Source organism: Sapajus apella, unplaced genomic scaffold (genome assembly GCF_009761245.1).
Source record: "Sapajus apella isolate SASKATOON/1434 unplaced genomic scaffold, GSC_monkey_1.0 scaffold48, whole genome shotgun sequence".
NCBI classification, from domain to species: Eukaryota; Metazoa; Chordata; class Mammalia; order Primates; family Cebidae; genus Sapajus; species Sapajus apella.
This window is the reverse complement of record NW_022436988.1, coordinates 1,067,935-1,088,606: the sequence shown is the minus strand read 5'-3', so window position 1 is coordinate 1,088,606 and position 20,672 is coordinate 1,067,935. Positions and strand designations below refer to the sequence as shown.

General features: G+C 65.9%; 1 protein-coding gene across 3 annotated transcripts; it reads right to left on the bottom strand.

The window, feature by feature from the left end:
• Positions 1 to 992: 992 nt before the first annotated feature.
• On the bottom strand, positions 993 to 20,203 carry FASN (fatty acid synthase). 3 transcript variants are annotated; one of them, XM_032241229.1, is made up of 43 exons: positions 19,973 to 20,203; positions 18,210 to 18,343; positions 17,321 to 17,473; positions 15,995 to 16,168; positions 15,619 to 15,819; positions 15,259 to 15,381; positions 15,059 to 15,174; positions 14,824 to 14,958; positions 13,684 to 14,146; positions 13,343 to 13,530; positions 12,833 to 13,022; positions 12,148 to 12,242; positions 11,774 to 11,908; positions 11,496 to 11,699; positions 11,288 to 11,403; positions 10,917 to 11,089; positions 10,652 to 10,843; positions 10,490 to 10,570; positions 10,224 to 10,397; positions 9,864 to 10,043; positions 9,585 to 9,788; positions 8,795 to 9,099; positions 8,126 to 8,515; positions 7,859 to 8,023; positions 7,503 to 7,621; positions 7,270 to 7,424; positions 6,992 to 7,195; positions 6,737 to 6,887; positions 6,478 to 6,656; positions 6,281 to 6,400; positions 6,020 to 6,142; positions 5,713 to 5,936; positions 5,428 to 5,629; positions 5,095 to 5,246; positions 4,898 to 4,989; positions 4,585 to 4,736; positions 4,217 to 4,459; positions 3,763 to 3,939; positions 3,302 to 3,529; positions 2,982 to 3,202; positions 2,749 to 2,847; positions 1,964 to 2,215; positions 993 to 1,879 (listed from the first exon to the last, which is right to left on the bottom strand). In XM_032241229.1, exons 2-43 carry the CDS (start codon positions 18,334 to 18,336, stop codon positions 1,742 to 1,744), a joined length of 7,515 nt encoding a protein of 2,504 aa, XP_032097120.1. In that variant the 5' UTR covers positions 18,337 to 18,343; positions 19,973 to 20,203; the 3' UTR covers positions 993 to 1,741. The 3 variants fall into 3 exon arrangements, with proteins under 3 accessions (XP_032097120.1, XP_032097119.1, XP_032097121.1); XM_032241228.1 differs by lacking the exon at positions 19,973 to 20,203 and adding an exon at positions 18,515 to 19,584 and having other exon boundaries at positions 18,210 to 18,470; XM_032241230.1 differs by lacking the exons at positions 14,824 to 14,958; positions 15,059 to 15,174; positions 15,259 to 15,381; ... (3 more) ...; positions 18,210 to 18,343; positions 19,973 to 20,203 and having other exon boundaries at positions 13,343 to 13,589; positions 13,684 to 13,770.
• Between the last annotated feature and the right edge of the window lie 469 nt (positions 20,204 to 20,672).

Here is a 20,672-nt window from a genome sequence, read left to right as displayed (position 1 = left end):
ATGGCTGGGTGAGAGTGGCTTCAAGAGGGGTGGAGAGAGGCGGGAGCGGGCCTCGGCTGACGGGGGCATCTGCCCAGCACTGGGGGCTGCAGGAGGAATATGGCTGAGCCTCGATCCAATGCCTGCCTGCCATCCACACCCGCACCTGGACACTGCCCACCTGCAGCCACCACACCAGGCCCCTGCTACTCACTGTGGTCCTGGCCACTGTGCCCATCTTGCCCTCACCCTCCCCATCAGACCTGGCCCACTCCACTGCCCTGGGAGGTGTCCCCTGCACCCATTCCTCCCCTGCCTGCCCAGCAGGAGCTCTCCCAGCCCACACCCGCCTCTGTGGCCAGCACTGACGCTGGAAAGGCCTCTCCTGTCTGTGCCTTCCGGAACCCCAGGCAAAATCCAGTCCTGGCTCTCGCTGCCTGTCTATGCCTCTACCCCACGCTCACATCTGCCCAGCCACCCCGGCCAAGCTGCCTGTGGGGTGCTGCCCTGTGGGTCCCGGGGGCTGCGTCCACCCCACCCCTTGACACTGGGGGTCCAGGTGCCCAGGGCTCCCTGCCCCTTGCTCCCTCCCGCCTTCCACTCCTTTGCCTAAATCCAAGTCTTCATCAGCCTGGCCAGCCCATGGCCCTATTGCACTGTCTGGTGAGGCTGTGAGGCATCTTTGGCAGGGTGAATGCCCGCAACTGGCTGACTGGAAGCAAATACTATTCCATGAACCGAAGCCAACTTGCCAATGTCCGCCCCTCCCCGTGTTTCTTACTGGTGCTGTTTCCTCGCCAGAGCCTGGACATACACCTGGCCTCCGTGCCTTCAAGGGAAGCCCGGGGCTGCCCCATGGCTCATCCCTTACTCTCTGGCCCAGCCCCGACTGTGGGACGTGGCCTAGGGGTGTGCAGAAACTGGGCTAGGATCAGAGGACAGAAGGCATCCCCTCCACGGCCCGACTGTGGCTTGCAGCTGCCGGTCAGGGAGGAGGAGGGAAAACGACAGCGCAGAGATGACGTGCGGTTTAATTGTGGGGAGGCTGAGGAGAACAGCATATTTACCAAATTGGTGTAAAAATGAAACGGGGTCCAGACGTGTACACTGACAGTTATAGTAATTTCAAAATCTGAGCAGCAATTTGAATCATTTCTTGAAAAACAAACACAGACAAACAGTGAGTTGGTGCCCGGCGCGGTCCGCAGGGTTGGAGCCAGCCCTGCATCATGGGTGCAGCTGGACACAGTGGGCCGGAGCTGGGACCTCCGGCTCCTTGGTGACCTCCCACGGAGTGGGTCGAGCCAGGCCTGGCCCAGAGGGGGCCGCAGCCAGCAGGCCTGGGTGGCCACCCATGCCCGCAGGAGACATGGGGAAATGGAAGCAATGTGCAGGACCCGCATGCTGCCTGAGGAGTCTTTGCAGGGTGCACAGGCCTGGGGGTCTCTACCAGCAATGCAATAAATATGCAAATCCAAGAGGAGAAAGACCAAGCGCGAACCCCACAGGTGCACCAGCCCAGTTCTTGCGGGTTTTGCCGGCTCTTCACAGACCAGGAGTCTCCAAGTCGGCGGCTCTGGCATCCCCGAGGTGCCCTGGGAGGCAGCGGGCAGGCGGGACAAGCCTAACGCCTATGTCTAGTGGCCTCGGGGGGCAGTGGCACTGGGCCCAGTAGGGTCCCACCGGCAGGACCCTTCCAGCCCCGCTGCACAGCGGTGAGGGGAATGGCGGAGCAGTCTCCGGGGGCAGGCGGGGGTGGGACCTAGCCCTCCCGCACGCTCACACGTGGCTCAGCCAGGGAGCTGTGGATGATGCTGATGATGGACTCCAGGCCACGGCCCTCCAGCAGTGTGCGGTGGTCGCCCTCAATGATGTGGACAGACACCTTCCCGTCGCACACCTGCAGGGGATGCCGTCAGCCGCTGCCCGGCTCCACCCCGCCCACCGCACTCCTGTCCCCGCCTCCATCAGGCCCCTGGCGCACCTGGGAGAGGTTGTAGTCCGCGCCCAGGTCTTCACTGTAGGAGCTGCTCGTCTTGGCGCGCAGCAGCGTCACGTTGCCATGGTACTTGGCCTTGGGTGTGTACTGCTCAGCAGCACGCAGCTTGTGGTAAAAGGACAGGGCCGCGAAGCTCAGCTCCTGGCGGTCAAGGCCCTGGTGGCTCTTGGTGATCAGGTCCACGGCGGCTGCCACGCGCTCTTCCAGGCTCTTCAGCGGCAGCAGCTCCTCCAGCACCTGTGGGGTTGGGGTCTGACCAGGTGCCGGTGGTGCCCACAGCAACGGCCTACCCTGTCACCCTGCGCCGTGCTGTGGGGTGGGCTCCTTTTCCTTGCTACATTTTTGATTTCCAATATATTTGTCTTTTTTTTTTTTTGAGACACAGTTTTGCTCTTGTTGCCCAGGCTGGAGTGCAACCTCTGCCTTATGGGTTCAAGTGATTCTCCTGTCTCAGCCTCCCAAGTAGCTGGGATTGCAGGTGTGCACCACCACGCCCGGCTAATTTTGTATTTCCAATAGAGATGGGGTTTCTCCATCTTGGTCAGGCTGGTCTCGAACTCCCAACCTCAGATCTGCCCACCTCGGCTTCCCAAAATACTGAGATTATAAGAATGAGCCACCCTGCCTGACTGGGGTGGGCCCTTAAAGGGGTGAAGCTGGGGGAGGTCTTTAATGCTCTTTGCCCCCCATCCCCAGCCCCCTACCTTACCCCTCCCTACCCTTCCCCCCAGTGTTCTGGGTCCTGAGCCTCAGGGGTGTCTGGGACCCACCCTGCTGTGCTCCGCGTCCGTGAATTGCTGCACGAAGAAGCGCATGGCCTCTGTCTCGGCCTCAGCCTCGCAGCCTGGTGTCAGCTTTGCCCGGTAGCTCTGAGAGGAGGAAAGGGCTGCTGAGTGGATGGAAGGGGGGTGGCCTCCTGAGTGACGGCCCCTACCAAAGTCAGGGCACAGGTAGGGAGCTCAGATGTTTGCCGCACACCTCCAGTACCTGGCCCGGCTCTCACCTGGGTGTAGGCCAGCACGTAGGTGGGTGAGCCATCAAATAGGAAGAGGCTGTTGTTGGTAGGGGCTGGGCTCTGCTGGGCCTGCAGCTGGGAACACATCTCAAAGGCCACGCAGGCCCCATAGGAGTAGCCAGCCACGCGGTAGGGGCCCTCGGGCTGCACCTGCCTGATGCAGTCGACATAGTAGGCTGCCAGGCTGTGGATGCTGTCGAGGGGGGCAGCTGAAACGGCAGGGACGGGCACTCAGCACACACGGGCCGCAGCCACGCCCCCGTGACGGCCAGCTGGGCCACCGTGCCCCGGGGAGGGGCTGGGAGTACCTCGGGTGCACTGCAGGCCATAGGTGGGGATGCTGAGCCCGGAGGCCAGGCTGTGGAACACAGTGGTGGAGCCCTCGATTGGGTGCACCAGGAACAGGGGCCGCTCGGAGCTCTGCACCGAGTTGAGCCGTGTCAGGGTGGGACCCTCGGGGTTCACCAGCAGGGAGCGCAGGTTCAGCTGGCTCTGCTGCTGGGCCGGGCTGTTCTTGGGCGTGGGGGACGCCAGCTCTGTGAGGACAACAGAGGCAGATGCCGGGCTAGGCTGGGTGCAGAGGTCCGGCACCACGCAAAGACATGCAGACGCACACGCAAGTCCCCGAGGTGCTATGTCAGTGGGAATGCTCAGAGAAGCACCCGTGACGAACGGTGGAACACCTGCTGGGACTCGGTCCAGAGGATGGACCAGGGCAGCCCAGAGACCCCGCTCCCACCTGGCTGCCCATACACACTGCTGGCCGCACCTGCCTTCGAAGACAGCTCCTGCAGCTTCCGGAGCGTGAGCTGCCGCACTTCACGCATAGACAGCACCAGGTCGTGTTCGCGCTCCAGCGTCTGGCGCACCTCCACGCCCATGAGAGAGTCCAGGCCCAGGTCCGCCAGGGAGCTGTCCAGGTTGATGCCAGCCAAGTCGCGGATGCCTGGAAGGAATGCAGTCGGCAACTCCAGAGGGGGTGTGGGGACGGCTGGGGGGGGCAGGGCTGATGCCCAGGGTTGCACCGGCTGTGTGTCTCCCAAAGCACGGTCACCGCAGTGGCATCTGTGCCCACACCCAGGCTCTGCAAACGATGGTATCCACCCCAGAAGGCAAGCTCTACAGATGGGAAAACTGAGGTGCACAGAACCATGCCTGCTGTGTTACAGACCCTGATGCCAGTGGGGGAAGTGCCTGGCGTGGCTCCTGCTGGCAGCACTCACCCAGGATATGTGCCACGGCCTTCACCAGGTCCCGCTGGCTGTCCCCATCCTTGTAGGCTGAAGCCTTCTCAGCCAGCACGAAGCTGCTCAGGACGGCATGGGGCTGGTTCAGAAAGAGGTCTAGCACCTCCAGGCAGGAGACCATGCGCTGGGGCAGTGTGCCCCCGATGACCGTGTTGTTGGTGCCTCTTGTCTCCATCACGACGCCCACGTCGCCAATGGCGCCCCATTGCACGGCCAGGCCTGTGGGCGAGGGGGCAGGTGGGCAGGGCTGTGGGGAGAAGGTGGGGGTGGGGAGTGGCCACAGGGAGAGGGTGGACAGGGCTGAGGGTGGGCATGGCAGGGCAGAGAGCGGGGAGGGGGCTCACCTGGGAGGCCGTCGTGCCGGCGTTTCTCGCAGATGCGCTCCATGGCGGAGTTGGCAAAGCCGTAATTGGTCTGTCCGGCGTTGCCACGCCCACAGCTCACAGAGGAGAAAACCACGAAGTAGTCTAGCTCTGGACACGCCTCCCGGGTCACCCTGTGGTCACATGTGTCACTCCCCACTGGCTGGCACCCGCAGAAGCCCCCAGTGTCCCATCCCCAGGAGATGCCAGGGAAGGCTGTCAACAAACCACCTCGGCTCCCAGGGCCCTGAGCCCAGGCCCTGGCAGAGGCGGGAGCAGAGTGCAGGGTGCCCACCTGTCCAGGTTCAGGGTGCTGTTGTATTTAGGCTGGCTGACGTCCTGGAAGGACTCCGGGCTCTGGTTCTGCAGCAAGGCGTCTCTCAAGACCTGGGAGAGGCAACCTCAGCACTGCCTGCAGCTCCAGAGCCTCCCCGCCCACTCAGGGGCCACCCCTTGGTCTTTTGAAAGCCCCACCTGGGGGCTTTCTCTCACCATAGCCAGGTTGAAGATGCCACCCACGGGCCCGAGCTGCGCAGCCTCGGCGATGAGGCCCTGGGCCCCCTCCAGTGAGCTGGCGTTGCTGGTAGACACCTGCACCTGCACGCCCAGATGCCTCCACTCTCGGACCTTCTTGGCCTGGTAACCTGCAGGACACGGGACTATGGGCTGTGCCAGCCAGGGCACACAGTCTCTCCCCACATGTTGGGCTGGGGAAGTGGAGAGCGGCCACAGAACCCCATCCAGCAATCCCCCCAAGACGGACGCAGGTAGAGCCCAGGTGCCGTGATGGCCCAGGCTGGTCTACAGGCACCGCTGCCCACTCACCTGTCCGGATCCCGGAGCGAGCGGTCAGCACCAGCTTCTGGGCTCCGCGCTTTATCAGCCACTGGGCCAGCTCCAGGCCGAAGCCACCCAGGCCACCAGCAATGACGTAGCTCTTGTGGGGCGGGCAGAAGGTCTTGGAGACGGCCGCCATCAGTGTGGGTTTGGCCCCCTTCAGCACAGCCTCCGGCTCCTCCGCACGCACCTGCATCCGAGCAGCACCCACGGTTCAGGCACTGCCTGGGGACAGGAGGCTGAAGGTCCGAGATGCCCAGGCCTGTCCCTCACCTGCACGACAACTTTGCCAATGTGCTTCCCCTGGGCCATGTAGCGGAAAGCGTCCTCCACCTGGGTCCTGGGGAACATGGTGCACTTGAGGGGCTGCACCACGCCATCACGGATGCCAGCCTGCAGAAGCGCCGACACCTCCTGCCAGGCAGCACTGGCGTCATCGAAGAGTGCGTCCAGAAGAATCCCGTGGAAGGTCACGTTCTTCAAGAAGATGGCCATGCCTGCAGGCAGGGACCACGCTCACCCAGGGCCTTCCACATGTCCACCTGCACCCATCCCTGCCCGCCCCCGCCCGGGCGCTCACCAAGCGGGTGATTGTTAGAAAGGTCAAATTTGCCAATTTCCAGGAAGCGGCCGTGCTGAGCCAAGCACCTCACGCTGGCTTGCAGCTTCTCTTCCGCCAAGGAGTTCAGGACCAGGTCAACGCCTAGGGGCCAGAGGACCTGGTAGTCACACCCACTGCAGGCCCAGCCACCGCAGACCAGAGGGCCAGAGCCTGCCTCTCCCTGGGCCGGAGGATGGGGAAGGAGGAGGTGGGGGCTGCGGGGGCGTGGGGGCCACTCACCCTTCCCGCCCGTGTGCTGCATCACGTGCTTCTCGAATGATGTGTCCCTTGAGTTGGCGAAGCTGGTGCTGTCAAGTTGGGGGAATCTGGCCTGGAGATACGCCCGCTTCTCGGCCGACCCTGGTAAGGAGAGGCGGCGAGGGTGAGCCTGGGTGGCGGGGCCAAGAGGGCGGCTGGCTCCGGGGGCAGGGCCTTACCCACGGTGGTGAAGACGCGGCAGCCCAGACTGAGGGCGATGGCAATGGCGGCCTGGCCCACGCCACCCGAGCCTGAGTGGATGAGCACCGTCTCCCCGCGCTGGACCCGCCCGCGCACTACCAGTGCGTAATAAGCTGTGGTGTAGACGACGGGCACTGAGGCTGCCTCCTCCAGCGTCCTGGGGATGAAGCAGGTGGGTCAGGCGAGGCCTGCCCACCATCCACGTGGGGCCCAGGCCCACATCCTCGACACACTCACCAGTGGGAGGGCACATCCCAGAGGAAGTCTGGTGACAGCAGGACAGAGGTGGCCAGGCCCTCGGCGGGCACCAGCCCCATCACACGCTTGCCGCTGGGGTCCCGGCCTGAGAATTCCATACCCAGCAAGCAGTCCTTGGTGGCCCAATTCCCTGGAGGAGATGGCACTGAGCACCCCCCACGACCCACCCTTCCCGAATCCCAAGGGGTTCCCAGGCAGGTCCTGGTCCACCCCCACGACCCATGGTCACCTTACCTGGGATGGCATCAGGGGACAGCTTGCCAGTGGCCAGCATGATGTCGCGGAAGTTGAGGGAGGCGTAGTAGACTGTACAGAGCTGGGCACCAGGGCTGGCGGGCTGGGCATGGCGTAGCGAGGAGCAGACCCAGCGGATGGAGGACAGGTCACCCCGGGTGAGGACCATCACGTAGGCGTGTGCCGTCAGCTCCTCGGGCTTGTCTAGGGAAACAGGAGATGGAGCTGTGGCAGGGCCTTCAGGCCAGTCTCCCCGGAGGGCAGTGTTGGGGGCTCACCTTGCTCCAGCGGGAAGTGGCAGAAGGTCCCCCAGGCCCCGTCGCGGTAGACGTTCATCACCAGGTCTCCCTGCAGCACCTTCTGCAGTTCTGCGGAGCCAGGGTCCACATCCGGGACACGGGAGGTGCTACTGAGGTTGGACAGTAGCAGGCACCTGGGGCAGAGGCAGTGAGTTCAGGGCGGGGAGGAGGAGGCTGGCGGGGAGGGGACGGTGACGAGAGTCTTCTCCTACCGGATACGGTGCCCGCCGGGCTCTTGGCGGAGACAGTTCACCAAGCCCACCACGCCAGACGTGGTGCAGTTGACAGCCTTCAGCCACACGGGTCGGGAGGAGGAGTCGGCCAGGATGCCCTGCAGCAGGACGGGGAGGGTCAGACCACGCTCGTCAAGCTGCGCAGCCGCACTGGGGCCCGGAGGCGGGGCGGGGCTTGGAGGTGGGATGGAGCCCGGAGGCGGGGCGGGGCCCGGTCCGGAGGTGGGGGCGGGGCCCGGAGGCGGGGCGGGGCCTGGAGGTGGGATGGAGCCCGGAGGAGGCGGGGCGGGGCCTGGAGGTGGGGGCGGGGCCTGGAGGTGGGGGCGGGGCCCGACCTTCAGAGAGTCCACCCAGTGGAAGCTGGTGTCCTCCACCGGCAGGAAGATGGGGCTGTCCTGTGGGGCGGGCCGGCGGCACAGGAAAAGTACGGAGCCGTAGAAGGATTTCTTCAGGCCCACCAAGCGCAGCGACATCTTGGCAAAGAGGCTCTCCCATGCGTCCTGTGGGGGTGGCGGTCAGCACCCTGCCGGCCCGACCCCCGCCCCCACCCGGTGCTCCTGCCTCTGTGCTCCCGCCCCTGTGCTCCTGCCCCGAGGCTGTACCTGGCTGAGGATGCCCTGGGCGTACTGCGGCTCAGCGGAGGTGAGGAAGGCCACGGTCTCCCCAAGGGGGTGCCCCTGGAGCAGCGTGTGCAGCAAGAGAAAGCCCCCCTCTCTCAGGGAAGCCACCATGTTGCCAAGGGCTAAGGCTGGGTCCCCAAGGGCTGCCACTGCACAGTTGCACACCAAGAGGTCAGTGCTGCCCAGGGTGCTGGGGGCAGGGTCCAAGGGGTCCCACTGGCCCTGGGCAATGTCATGCTGCTGCAGCTTGGCCTGGGCAGCCTCCAGGGCCTGAGGGTGGCGGTCAGTGGCCGTGTAGCTCAGCTGCAGCAGGGGCTGCATGTTGAGCATGCCTGGGATGCGGGAATACAGGTGACCATGGCCAGCCAGCACCTGTACGGGGTAAATTCTGGAATCAGTCCCACACCAGGGAGGTGCCACTAGCCTTGTCCCTGGGGTCCCGCCTAGGTGTACCTCTTGGAGCCCACAGGCCTTCCACAGCGGCTGTGTGGACTGCAGGTGGTGTGTGCATAGAACCACACAGGCAGCTGGCCAGCCCCTCCCATCGCCCAGGGGCCTGCCCTGTGTCCGTGCTGTGTCTTTCTGAGACTGATGTGGGGGTGGGTCCCATGATGTTCAGGGCAAAAGCCTGGCTGCCCAGGAGGCACCCACCTCCACCACCTTCATCTTCAGGCTGGGCATGTTCTCCAGGGCAGTGTCCACACAGGCCTTGAGCGCTGGGGAGTCCAGGAGGCCGCTGAGCAGAGGGTCCTCTGGCAGCTCAGACCTCTTCTGGGCCAGCAGCTGTGCCAGCTCCAGCTGTAGGTTCCCGTTGAGCTGAAGCCCGCAAGCGGCTGACAGCAGCTGGGGCAGTGCCTGCTGCAGGGAGTCCTGGGGGACCTGGGCCCCATCCAGTCCGGGCACTGCCATCTTCAGCCCCTGCTGGGTCACCTTAGTCTGCAGCGCCTGCACCAGTCCTGGGGAGGGAGGGAGGCAGGCCTGGTGTTCCCAGAGGCCAGGGTGTCTGCCTGGCCTGGACTCTCAGACCCACTGTGTTCTTCTGGGGCCACCACCCAGCTCTGCCCACAGGATGAGAAATTGCTGAGAGATGAGGAGGGGGCTGCCCGCCTTCGGGACGTTGACTCCTGCCTGCCAGGGACACGGTGAGGGGGCTGCATTCAGCTGCAGGGCCTACTGTGCCTAGCCCAGGTGTGACCTTGGGCTGAGTCTGTCATCTTTGTCCCTAAGTCCTCCTTCGAGACTGGGGGACAGTTACCAGGGACAAGGAAGACCGGGGCCTGGGGGAGGGACGCTGCTGTTGTGAGCTCCGGCCGGGGAGTTGGGCTGGGGTTGCTGACTCCAAAGGGGCCCTGTGGAGGTGCCACTGTGGGGTCAACATGAAGGGGAGGTGATCGCTCCCCATCACCCAAGGTGTCCAAAGCTGGCAGGGCCGGGACCTCACCCTTGCACAGCTGCAGCTCCTCCTTCAGAGCAGCGTTCCCAGACAGGCACCCATCCTCCACATGGGGCGTGAAACAAAACTTCTCCAGGATGGGCGCCTGATGTTCCTGCTGTCGCCGCGGGGCCGCCGAAGTGTGGAGCAGGAAGACATGGACGCCTCCGGCCACTGTGGTCTTCAGGTACCTGCTCACCACCACGTCAGCCACTGTGGGGATAGGTTTGTGAGCACGGTCACCATTGGCTAGGGCATGGGACCGGAGCTGGGCAGGGGCAGGGCTACCTTGGGCCTCGTCCTGCTCTGTGTACAGCTTCTGCCTGTGGGTGGCAGGATCGATGTGGATGGCAGTGATGCGGGTGGGCAGCAACAGGCTGTCCTGGCTTACGCTCAGGATGGATATCTGCAGCATGGTGTCCAGGAAGGACACCCAGTTGTCTTTCCATAACAGCTTACCCGAGTTGCCTGCAAACAGGGCCTGCTTGGTGTTCTGGGAACTCCCAGGTCCCCAAGGCCGCAGCTCAGAGCCCACTGGGCCCTTCTACACCCTCTGGGGCTGCATGCCCAGCCTTGGGTGCCCTCTGTAGCCCTGCAATGACCACCGTTCTCTCCAGTGGCTCAGGCAGCAGTACGGGCAGTGCCTACCGTCCAGGCTGGCCTCCAGGATGCCCTGGAAGTGAGGGCCGTAGTCGTAGCCATGCAGACGCAGGTCCCTGTACACTTCAGCCTGGGACAAGAATGGCTCTTCGGGGCTGGGGGTGGGGCTTTCCGGGTGGTCAAAGAGCCTCGGGTCAGGGTCCTCCCACTGATGCACCTTCCCTGCGGGCAGGTGAGTGTGGAAGGGCCTGAGGGTGGGCGGCAGGGCCAGTGGGCACAGCCCCCCCAGCCTCCATGCCGGTGGCCCTGCTTACCACTCACTAACAAGTGGCCACTCTGTGACACTTCGAAGGTGTGGGAGGCCTCCAGGAGCCGTACCTCCAGGGACATGGTCCCTACAGAGCGGGGGGGTCAGATATCAGAGGGCAGCAATACCCCCCCAGCTGCTCCAGCCTCGGCCCTGGGGTGCCCCTCACCGGTCTTGGGCAGGATGGTGGCCTGGTGCACCACCACCTCCTCAAACACCACGGGCAGCTGCTCCATGGCCAGGCCCAGGGCACGGGCCAGTGTCTTCCACACGAGGCACAGGTAGCCAGTGGCAGGGAAGATGATACGGCCATCGATGCAGTGGTCCACCAGGTAGCGGTCAGGAGACTCAGGGCTGGTGTCTGCGGGAGGGCACAGGCCTCAGCACCGGCGTGGGGAGGGAGGAGCCCACCCACTGCCCAGGCCCTGGCTCACCGATGGTGTAGACAGAGGCTGATGGGGAACCAGAGCTGTTGGGGAAGTCCTTGGCGGCTGGCACGTCCCAGGCCAGGCTGTGGTCCCACTTGATGAGCGGGGAGATGAGGGGCGTTCCTCGGGGAACCGGGAACTCCACCGGTGGGAACAAGGCATTGGGGTTGGCATCGATGCTGGGGTTGGGGAGACAAGGGCAGCACACCTGTCACCAGGGTCCAGGGTCTCTGGGTTCAGCCCACCCACTCCCTGTGGGGGGCCATCCAGGGCTGCTACCACCAGACTGGGTCGGCGAGGGGCCCGCAGCCCTGCTCACCCACCCCCTGCCATCCCGACTCCAGGAGACGAGGCCCAGGCCAGGAAGGGACCCCCACCCTGAGAGATGCAGCTTGCCGACGCCGGCGAGGAACAGCTCCAGGTTGTCCCTGTGGTCCTTCCTCATCAGGGGGATGATGGTGCAGCTTGGCTTCAGGCCACGCTTCAAGACAGCCTGGGGGTGGCAGGACACATGGGCTCCCTCGGTGCTCAGCTGAGCTGCCCGTCCCAGGCTTCTGGCACCTGAGGCCCCCAGGCTGAACCTACCTGCAGCAGGGCATGGGGCGCAATCTCCAGCACCACCGCGTGCTCAGGCACGTGCCACAGGGCCTCCTGGAACAGCACGGGGCTCACCAGGTTGTTGACGCTGTACTCGGGGGAGCACGTGAGTGCCAGGCTGGTGTGCCACTGGGCCTCGGGGATGGAGGTGCTGAGCCAGCGGGCCGAGCGTGGCTTCGGCTCCCGGATCACCTGCACGAGGGGCCTGGTCAGTGCCGGGCTGTGGCCCCCGCCGTGCCCCTCGCCCCCAGACTGTGTCAGCCCACCTTCTTGAGCTCCTGCAGCAGGAGGGGTGCGATGCCCTCCATGAAGTAGGAGTGGAAAGCTATGCCGCCCGTCTGCACCTCCTTGGCAAACACGCCCTCCTGCTTCAGCTGTTCCACGAACTCGCGTACCGGGCCCTGAGCGTCAAGGGGACCTAGATGAGTGCTCTGGGCTGGGCACCCACCTCAGGCTCTGGCAGGTAGGATGCACCCCAGCTCACCCCGAGGGAATGGGCAGGGGACACAGGGACAAGCCTGCCCCCGCGTCCTGGGCCCGTCAGAGCTTGGTGGGGCATAGACCGCAGCTGTGTGTCCCTGCCAGATGTGTGACAGCAGGTGCAGGGAACAGGGGAGCCTGCCCGGGCTGTAGCACCCACCTGAGGTCCTGAGATGGTCACCGTCTCCTTAGAGTTGTGGCAGGCGGGCACCACACCCGGGGGACAGCGCTGCTTACACTCCTCCCAGGACAAGCCTATGGCAGAGCCAGCCCGAGGCTTAGCGTGGGGACCAAGCCACTCCCGCCCACCTGGGACACCGCCTGCAGCTGGGGGCAGTCATCACAGGCACGGTAATGACAGCCTTGGACCCTTCACGAGGCACGTTCACCCCTGCTGCGTCTGACTGTGGGTGGAGGTGTCATTATTGAACCGCCACTGCAGGGAGCTCCTGGGAGCCCGGTCCCCAGACGGCAGCCCCGTCGGTCCTCTGGAGCCCCGGTGCTCTCCAGCCCCAGCCCAAGTGTGGCCCATGGGGCTCAGGGATGGGTGCCAATGGAGGGCACCAGGCTGAGGGAACGCCGAGTGTGTCGGCTTCACCAAAGACCCTGGGTTCTGGCCGTGCTGGGGCTGTGTGTCCTCATCACACGGGGGCTCCACGCAGGCCTGCTGCCTGTGGGTGAGTGCCAGGCTCATGACTGCCAGGCATGGGGCCAGCAGGGCAGCTGCATGGGGATTCGTGCATGGTTGTGTCTGAGCTGGGTGTTCCCGGGGCAGCGGGTGAGGACCCCACAGTGAGAAGGCAGCCTTCTCTTTTGGAGAGGAGGAGGAACTTGGGGACACCTACCCACGGCTGCCATGACGCCTTTCGGGATGTTGGCTTCTTTAATGCACTGCCCTCTCCAGTAGGCAGAGAGGACAGCTTCCTCCTGGGACAAGCAGCCATCTGCGTAGCCACAGGCCACTTCCCCCAGGGAGTGGCCGATGATGCCATCTGGCTTCAGCCCCATGCAGCTCAGCAGGTCTATGAGGCCTATCTGGGGTGGGGACAGGATGCTCAGGCTGCAACCTCTCGCAGATGTAGCTGTTGGGGACGGCCCCTGGTCCCTCCAGGCCCTCTCCTCGCATCGCCCCATCTACCTACTGTCCCAAGCCTCCTGGTAGGAAAGAATCCCCTAGAGCCCCAGCACCCAGGCCCCGTGGAGACCCCTCCTCCCCTCCCATCCTGCCCCCAGCACAAGGCTCTGCCCAGCAAAGTGGCTGTCAGGGCCCCGGATCCAAGACTGCAGCTCCTGGGCTCCAGGGGAAGGTAGTCCCAGGACTGGGGTCACACGCACGCTGGTGCACTGGGCCGTACCTGGATGGCGGTCAGGCTCACAAAGGAATGGACGGGGTCGTCAAAGGTGCTCTCCTCCGTGCTCAGCAGCAGCTGTGACACCTTCAGGCCAAGTGACTTCACGGCCTCGTCGGAGCGCATGATGGAGTCTCGGAAGACGCTCAGGCGCATGAGGCTCAGCCCCATCCCACGCCACTGCGTGCCCATCCCTGTCCCAGAGAGCACGTCAGGAGGCTCAGCCCCATCCCGTGCCACTGCATACCCATCCCTGTCCCAAAGGGCACCTTGGGGGGCCACCAGCTCCAGCTCGCCTGCCCTCTCCCCAGGGTAGGGACCACCTAGGGGGCAGAGCGCAGGCTCACCAGAGCAGATGAACCAGAGCGGGCGCTCGCCAGTGGGCACCTGCTGCACCTCTGGGCCACTGCTCTTGCCACCCAGGACGGCGTAGCCACGGAAGGGCATGGCAGCGGTGGGGACAGCTGCAATGTCGTTCAGCATGCTCAGGAAGGCCAGGTCCTGGCTGTGCTGGAGGCCCTGCTCCAGCAGCTCCTGCACAGCCTCGGGGGTGCGTCCGCTGGCCCGCAGCAGATGGGGCAGGGTGGTGTGTGGTGCAGGTGCCGGGGGCGGCTGTGTGTTGGGCTTCAGGATGACATGTACATTGGAACCCCCAAAGCCGAAGGAGTTGATGCCCACGTTGCCGCCACGGACGGGCAGGGGCTGATCCACCACTTGTAGCCGCCCGTCCAGCAGTGCTGGGATCTCAGGGTTGGGGTTGTGGAAGTGCAGGTTGGGGGCCCACAGCCCGTGCTCCAGGGACAGCAGCACCTGTGGGGGAACGTAGCGGGTGGGCAGCCACCCCACTGCCTGCACTGCTGTCTGAGCCAGGGGCAGGCACCTCCCTAGACTCTGTGGGGCCCGGGTTCGGGGGCCTCTCCAACACACTTCCCATCCCCAGCCTAATTCTGCCATGGCACAGAGGTCTGAGGACTGCCTGCCGTGGCCTTGCCCTCAGCTTGGCCTGAGACCTCCCCTTCAGGCCCTGCTGCCTCCCAGCGCGATGCCGACCCCCTAAAGGCAGGCTGTGGGCCTGAACACTAAGGCCTCCTTGGCCCAGCTGTTCCTCTCCAGGCTGCAGAAGAATGGGAAGGGCCCGAGTGACGGTGGGTGTTGGGGTCTCCCTGAAAGGCCCCAGGACCCTGCTAGTGGGTTGGGAAGCTGTAGGGATGGGCGGATGACACTAGGGAGACCCTGATGCTGCAATGCCCCTCCGGGCCTGCTCCTGCCAAGCTCTTACCACCCAGGCACTCCTCCGGCTTGGCTCCATGCCCTGAAGGCCCTCAGCAGGATGTCAGAGCCCAGGGGAAGCCCCTTGAGCTGGGCCACAAGCTCTCCCTGCTGTCAGCCTCAGTGCCTCTGATCAGACCCGCAGCAGTGCCCAGCCATGGTGCAACCCGGTCCCAGAGAGCCGGGGGCTGAGGGACCCCAAGCCCAGCCCCACCTACCTTGGCCAGGGCTGCCAGCCCTGAGGCTGGCTCTGGGTGCCCCATGTTGGACTTGGTGGAGCCGATTAGCAGTGGCTCCTGGCGGGTGGTACACAGGGCCTGGACGATGCCATTCAGCTCCTGGGGGTCCCCCACCTTCGGGGAACATGGGGAGTCAGGGGCTCTGGCCAGGCCACCTTTTCAGGCATGGGCATAGCTTAGCACACGGGGTGGTGTGGGGCGGGGGGTGCATCACCTTGGTGCCCGTGCCATGGGCTTCAATGTACTCCAGTGACTCAGGGGCCACCCCGGCCGGCTGATACAAGGAGCGGATAAGCTCCTCCTGGACCTCTCCAGAGGGGAAGGTCACACCTGTGGAGGGCCCGGCTCAGCACTGTGGTCCCAGCCCTGGCTCCCGCCCGACCCCCTGCATCCCAGCACCCCGGCAGAGCCCACCTTGCTCCTTGCAGCCATCTGTATTGGTGCCAGCATTCAGGATGGTGGCATACACCCGCCGGGCCAGGGACTTCTTGGTCAGCAAGACGGCCACCACAGCCTCCGAGCGGCAGTACCCGTTCCCTGGGCGAAGTGGCACCTCAGGCCCTGGGCTCAGCCCACCCTGGCCCCCACCCCACCAGGAGGAGCTCTGGGGTGTGGGGTGAGTGCTTGGGGAGGGACCATGAGGCAGGGATCCTGGGAGCTGGCAGTATTGTGTGCAGTGTGGGTCAGAACTGGGCAGGTGCAGGGGCATGGTGGTGGGGATACTGTCCTGTTCCATTGTCCTGGCTGCCCCAGACTGGTCAGGCACACACTCACCTGCTTCGTCGAAGGCCTTGCAGGCGCCCTCAGGGCTGAGCATGCCCAGCCGCATGAACTGCACGGACGTGTTGGGCTTCAGGAGGATGTTGATGCCTCCCACGATGGCAGCGGGACACACTCCACTGCGAATGGCCTCATAGGCGTTCTGCAGGGCCAGCAGGCTGGAGGAGCAGGCTGTGTCCAGGGTGATGCTGGGCCCTGTGGGCAAGGGCGCTGTGGCTCAGGTGGGGCGGCGAGCACAAGACCCATGAGCACGCCTCCCGCTACTGGGCTGGACACGCGCTACCCAGAGTGAGCCCATGCCCTGAGGTTTCTGCTCAGCATGCGGGGACCCCAAGGCTGCCCCATGTTGCAGGAGGCCAGCGGGACCCACCTTTGAAGTCGAAGAAGAAGGAGAGCCGGTTGGCCATCATGGCCCGCTGGCAGCCCACCATGCTGTAGCCTAAGAGCGTCTCAGGGTCTCGGCTCAGGGCCTCCGAGGCCTCAGAGCCACTCACGCCCACCCAGATGCCAGTGTGTGTCCCTCGGAGTGAAGCTGGGTTGATGCCTGCCACAAACAGTGGTCAAGACCCCTGGCTGGGCCCCACAGTGCAGCCCACCCACTCGCCCAGCTCTGGAGTGAAGGCCCCATCTCTTGGCCTCACTGGCTTTGGAGGGAGTGTCCATCCCAGTGGGACCCTGGAAGAGGCCTAAGGAGGGTGAGGTGACCTGCAACCAGGCGAGGTGAGGCCTGGAATGAGAACCAGGTCACAGAGGGAACGAGGGGGGGGTCATAGGCGGGCCCAGGGGAGGGCACCAGGCGCGGCCACAGTGGCTCCAGGAAGGACAGAGGGCAGCATTGTCCCCAGGCGGTGCCTTTGGCCCCTGGTGTCACCGGCAAGCTCTGATGAGCCCGTTGGCCAGTGGCCACTCCGGGGCCAAGGGCAGCCTGCAACAGGACAGGCTGTGATAAGGAGCTCAGAAGACAAAGCCCAAGTGTCCAGGCTTGGGAAGGAAGGATGGCCACCGGCCACCCCAAGGAGCAGCACCTCGGTCTTGGGCTGGGGGCCTGGCAGCAGGAAGGGCAAGGGGAAGAGCCTCTGCCTCTCGGCCAGAAGGATCCCTCCTTGCCCCTGGCACGCCAGCTCTAGGCCTGCCAGGGTGGGTGGGTGTCTGAACTGCTTACGCCCAAGGGCAGCCCCGGGGCTCAGCCTTGCCTGTCAGGAGGTCCTTCTCTGCCCCGGGAGGGAGCATCTAGACCTTAAGAATAGTACAGTGCTCGTTGGAGGTCAGGCACCAACCAGAGTGAGGACCAGGCTGGTGGGATGGGGTGGGAATGCCTGGCGGGGAGAGAGACAGGAGCTGGTGCTGCCCGCTGCTTGGCTGGAGGGGGTTGGGGCCCAGAGGGCCCCTGGAGAATCTTCTGCCCTGCCTCTTCTCACTCCAGCCCTGGCCAAGGCCCCAGCACCAGCCAGACAGCAGGAGTAAAGAAACTGGTACACCCAGGTCCGGGCACACCCTTGACACCTCTGGGGTGCAGTTGTGAAACCTCGGCCTACCCAGGGACCTACACCTCCCAGAGCCCATTGGCCAGGCCAGGGACATGGCCAGGGAAGGCAGGTGGTGCCGGCACCCGGTTCTACCAGCACCCAGAAGAGAGCACTGCCTGTTCTACGTGGCAGCAGAAACTCTGGGCGCAGCATCGCCAATGCCAACCCACCTCCGTCCACGATGGCCTCGTAGGTGACTTCCAGCAGCAGCCGCAGCTGGGGGTCCATCGTGTGTGCCTGCTTGGGGTGGACCCCAAAGAAGGAGGCATCGAACCTAGACAGGTCCTTCAGCTTGCCGGACCGCCGGGGCAGGCCGTAGAGCCCTATGGGACAGGCGGATGTTTAAGTCTCCGACTGAAGCTGCCGGGAGGTGGGGGCCCTGTGGGGTGCTGCAGGGAATTAAGGAGTCTCTGCTATACCTGGGAGCAATGGAACAGGCTCCTCAGGAGAGGACTGAGGCCACAAAGCAGGGACTGGTACCACCAGGTCTCTTGTGCAAGACCCCAGGCCCAACCCTGAGATGGGCCCCAGAGCAGAAAGAGCTCGGTGGGAGTGAGGCTGGGGGACCCTCTGCCTGGCCCATGCCTCAGCTCCACCATGCTGACTCACAGCTCGCCCGTCAGGTAGAGCTGCTCTGTGGAAGAGCCTACTGGGCGTGGGGGAGTTGGATCAGCCTCTGAGAGCGCACCTCGTATGCAACCTGCCAGCTCAGGACACAGGCGGGGGCAGCCTGGCCGGAAGGGCTCTGCCCCTGCTGGCGAGAGACCCCAGCCCATCATCCATCCTCTGAGCTTGACTTCCCTGTAACAGGCCCATGGGCCCTGCAGCCGCTGGGGGAACCTCCTGGCGGGCTGGGCCCATTTTCTAGGCCACTGTGGTGCGGTCTCCAGGAAGGAGGCTGCAGCTTGGCCTTGCCCAGGGGTGACCAGTGGCTCTGCAGCTGCGGCCAGGCTCAGGTCAGTGCCTGGGTGCTGGGGACACAGCGCAGCAGGGAGGCTGGTGTGAGGGCGAAGGTGGAGCTGACCCACCCCGGCCACAGGGAGCCCCGCAGCCACGCACCCGCCTTCCAGCGACGGTCATCGTCCGTGACCATGTCCACACCGCCGATGAGGTTGTCCCAGAACTCCTGCAGGTTCTCCGACTCCGGCAACTTCCCGGACATCCCAGCGATCACCACTTCCTCCATGGTTGCTCTGCAGAGTGGAGGTGTGAGTGCCGCACGTGTTCTGCCCGAGACACCCCTGCCAGCAGCCTCAGCACACGGAACGGGTGGCCACCCATGGGGTGAGCTAGCCTCAGGATCCGCGCAAGCCCTGGCCCCTGCTGCTCCCTCCCTCAAGTGGCCCCTTCCTAGGCCCTGGCCCCACTGTCACTGGGAGGCGCTGCATGCTCTGGGAACAGGCCCACCTCTAGGCCCTGACCCATTCAATGTGGGGTATTGGCCTGGGGACCCCACTGTGGCCCTGACCTCCCCAGCAGTCTGAGGTTTCTGCACCTGTGCTGGCTTCCCCCCAGCCGAGCCTCAGCCCTCAAAGGCTCCTGCAGCTTGTCCCAGGCCATCCCTAGGGGCACCCGGGGGCTCACAGTGAGGAGCAGGCAGGGCTGCCCGAGATGACTCAGATGGCCAGCCTGAGGCACGGTCCCAAAGCCGGGGCTGGGAAAGGGACTGGAGGGCTCATGGAGGTGGTAGGGAACCCTAGAGCGGGTACTCAGCACCCATGTCCACCCACATAGGGTTGGAGGCCCACTGTCCAGGCCAGCCCAGGAGTCGCCAGGGACGAAGCAGGGATAGGCTTGTGCTCCGGGGGAAAGATGGCCCCTGCCCCACTGAGGACCGACCCAGCCCGTCCAACCCCTCAAGCAGGGTCTAACCCGGAGAACCGCTCCTGGCCAGGATGGTGTTCCCTGGCACCCCTCACCTGTGCGGGTGAACATGCGACACTTGCTTGCCTCCCCATACTGACCCAGACAGCAGCAGGCCCTCCCTGGGGCCCAGGTCCCTACGACCTCGAACCGGGGCCCAGGCTGCCGGCTCCGGATCCAGCATGGGGCTGGTGCAGCCCGCGGGGAGAGGGCCGGCCTGGCCACTTGCACGAGGCCCCGGGGCTGGATGCGCACGCCGCCCCTGGGCACTGCGGCCTCCCTCAAGCTGCGGAGTCCCCGGGCCGTCCCGGCAGGGAGGTGGCCGCCTTCCCCCCACACCGCGATTCACAGAGGCTGGCGCCGGCTCCAGGCCGCACGCTGGGTTCCCGCCGCTTGCGATTCACTCAGAGTCGACGGTCAGGTGGGGGTGGGGACCCCGTGGCGCGCCGGCCTCCCTTTGCCCGGGGCGGGGGCTGCCTGCGACCCCTGCGCTTCGGCCCGGCGGCGCCACGTGATGGGGAGGCCGGACCCGCGCCCACCCCGTTCCTCCCTCGCGGCGTCCCCGTCGTGCTGGGCCTCGGCCACGGGGCGGCCCCCAGAGAAGGATGCGGCGGGCAGGGCCCGGTGGCGCCTTTGTGGGCGCGGGGAGGCCGGGCCGGGGGCTCCTCCAGGCCCCCCGGGGTCCCCGGCCCCCCGCCCGGGAAGCGAACGCGGCTGCTGGCGGCGCTCCCCGGCGTCCTTCCCCGGCCATCGGCCCACCTGCGCCGCGGGGCCGCGGGCGCCTCCGAAGCGGCTCGGACACCGAGACCCGGGCAGGCCGCGCAGGCGACCCCCGGACGCGGGCGGGACAGGCCACGCGCGCCCTGAGACCGGAGGGTGCAGCGCCGGCCGCCCGGTGACCCCGCCGGCCCCAGCCCGCACCGCGACCCGCGCCTCAGCCCCGCGCCGGCTGCTCGTACCTGGTGAGGGCGCGGGCGGCGGTGCGGGCGGCGGCGCGGGCGGCGGAGAGCGAGGCTGGAGCGCGGCGGAGCGGGAGGCCGGGCCGCTGCCGTCTCTCTGGCTCCCTCTAGGCCGGCGCCGGCGCTATTTAAACCGCGGCCATCCCCGGGCGGCCACGCCACATGGGCTGACAGCTTGGCTGCGCCGCCCAGGCCAATGAGCGTCGGGGCTGCGCCCCGGGACCCAGCGCGCCGCCGCCGGTGGGGTGATGCCCGTGCGCGCCGCCGCCCAAGCCGGGACCCTGCGCGGGGACGCGCGGGGGGAGGGGCCGGGCCTGGGGCGCGCTGGGGGCGGGGCGCGCGGGCAAGCCCCGCCCCCCGACTTCCGCTCCCCGCCCCGCGGGCCCCGACGCGCACGCGGCTGGGACCGAGCTCACGGCGCGCCCCCGACCCCGGTCTCCGCCGGGACCACGTGTGCGGGATGGGCATGCTTGCGCCACACTGGGGACTGCGCCGCGGCCGCACCGGGGGTCCAGCCGGCCGCGCCCCGGCAGGGTGTTCGGGAGGTGCTCGGGCCCACAGGCGCGCGGACGGACGGACGGACGTGCCCGCGTGCCAGAGGCTCGGCCGCCCGGCTACACGCCGCCAACGCTGCCCGCGCGGAGCTGGCCTGGAGCGTAGCGCGGCGGCCGCAGCGACCAATCGGGCGCCGGGGGCGTTC

What these genes read in the sequence shown, in the direction of transcription:
- FASN (XM_032241228.1), bottom strand. Translation starts at nt 18,575, where the DNA reads ATGGGTCAGGGCCTAGAGGTGGGCCTGTTCCCAGAGCATGCAGCGCCT. An exon ending in CGAGGCCATCGTGGACGGAG is followed by an intron (nt 16,169 to 17,320) that starts GTGGGTTGGCAT and finishes TGTTTGTGGCAG; the next exon opens with GCATCAACCCAGCTTCACTC. An exon ending in TCGCTCCGGGATCCGGACAG is followed by an intron (nt 5,247 to 5,427) that starts GTGAGTGGGCAG and finishes CGTGTCCTGCAG; the next exon opens with GTTACCAGGCCAAGAAGGTC.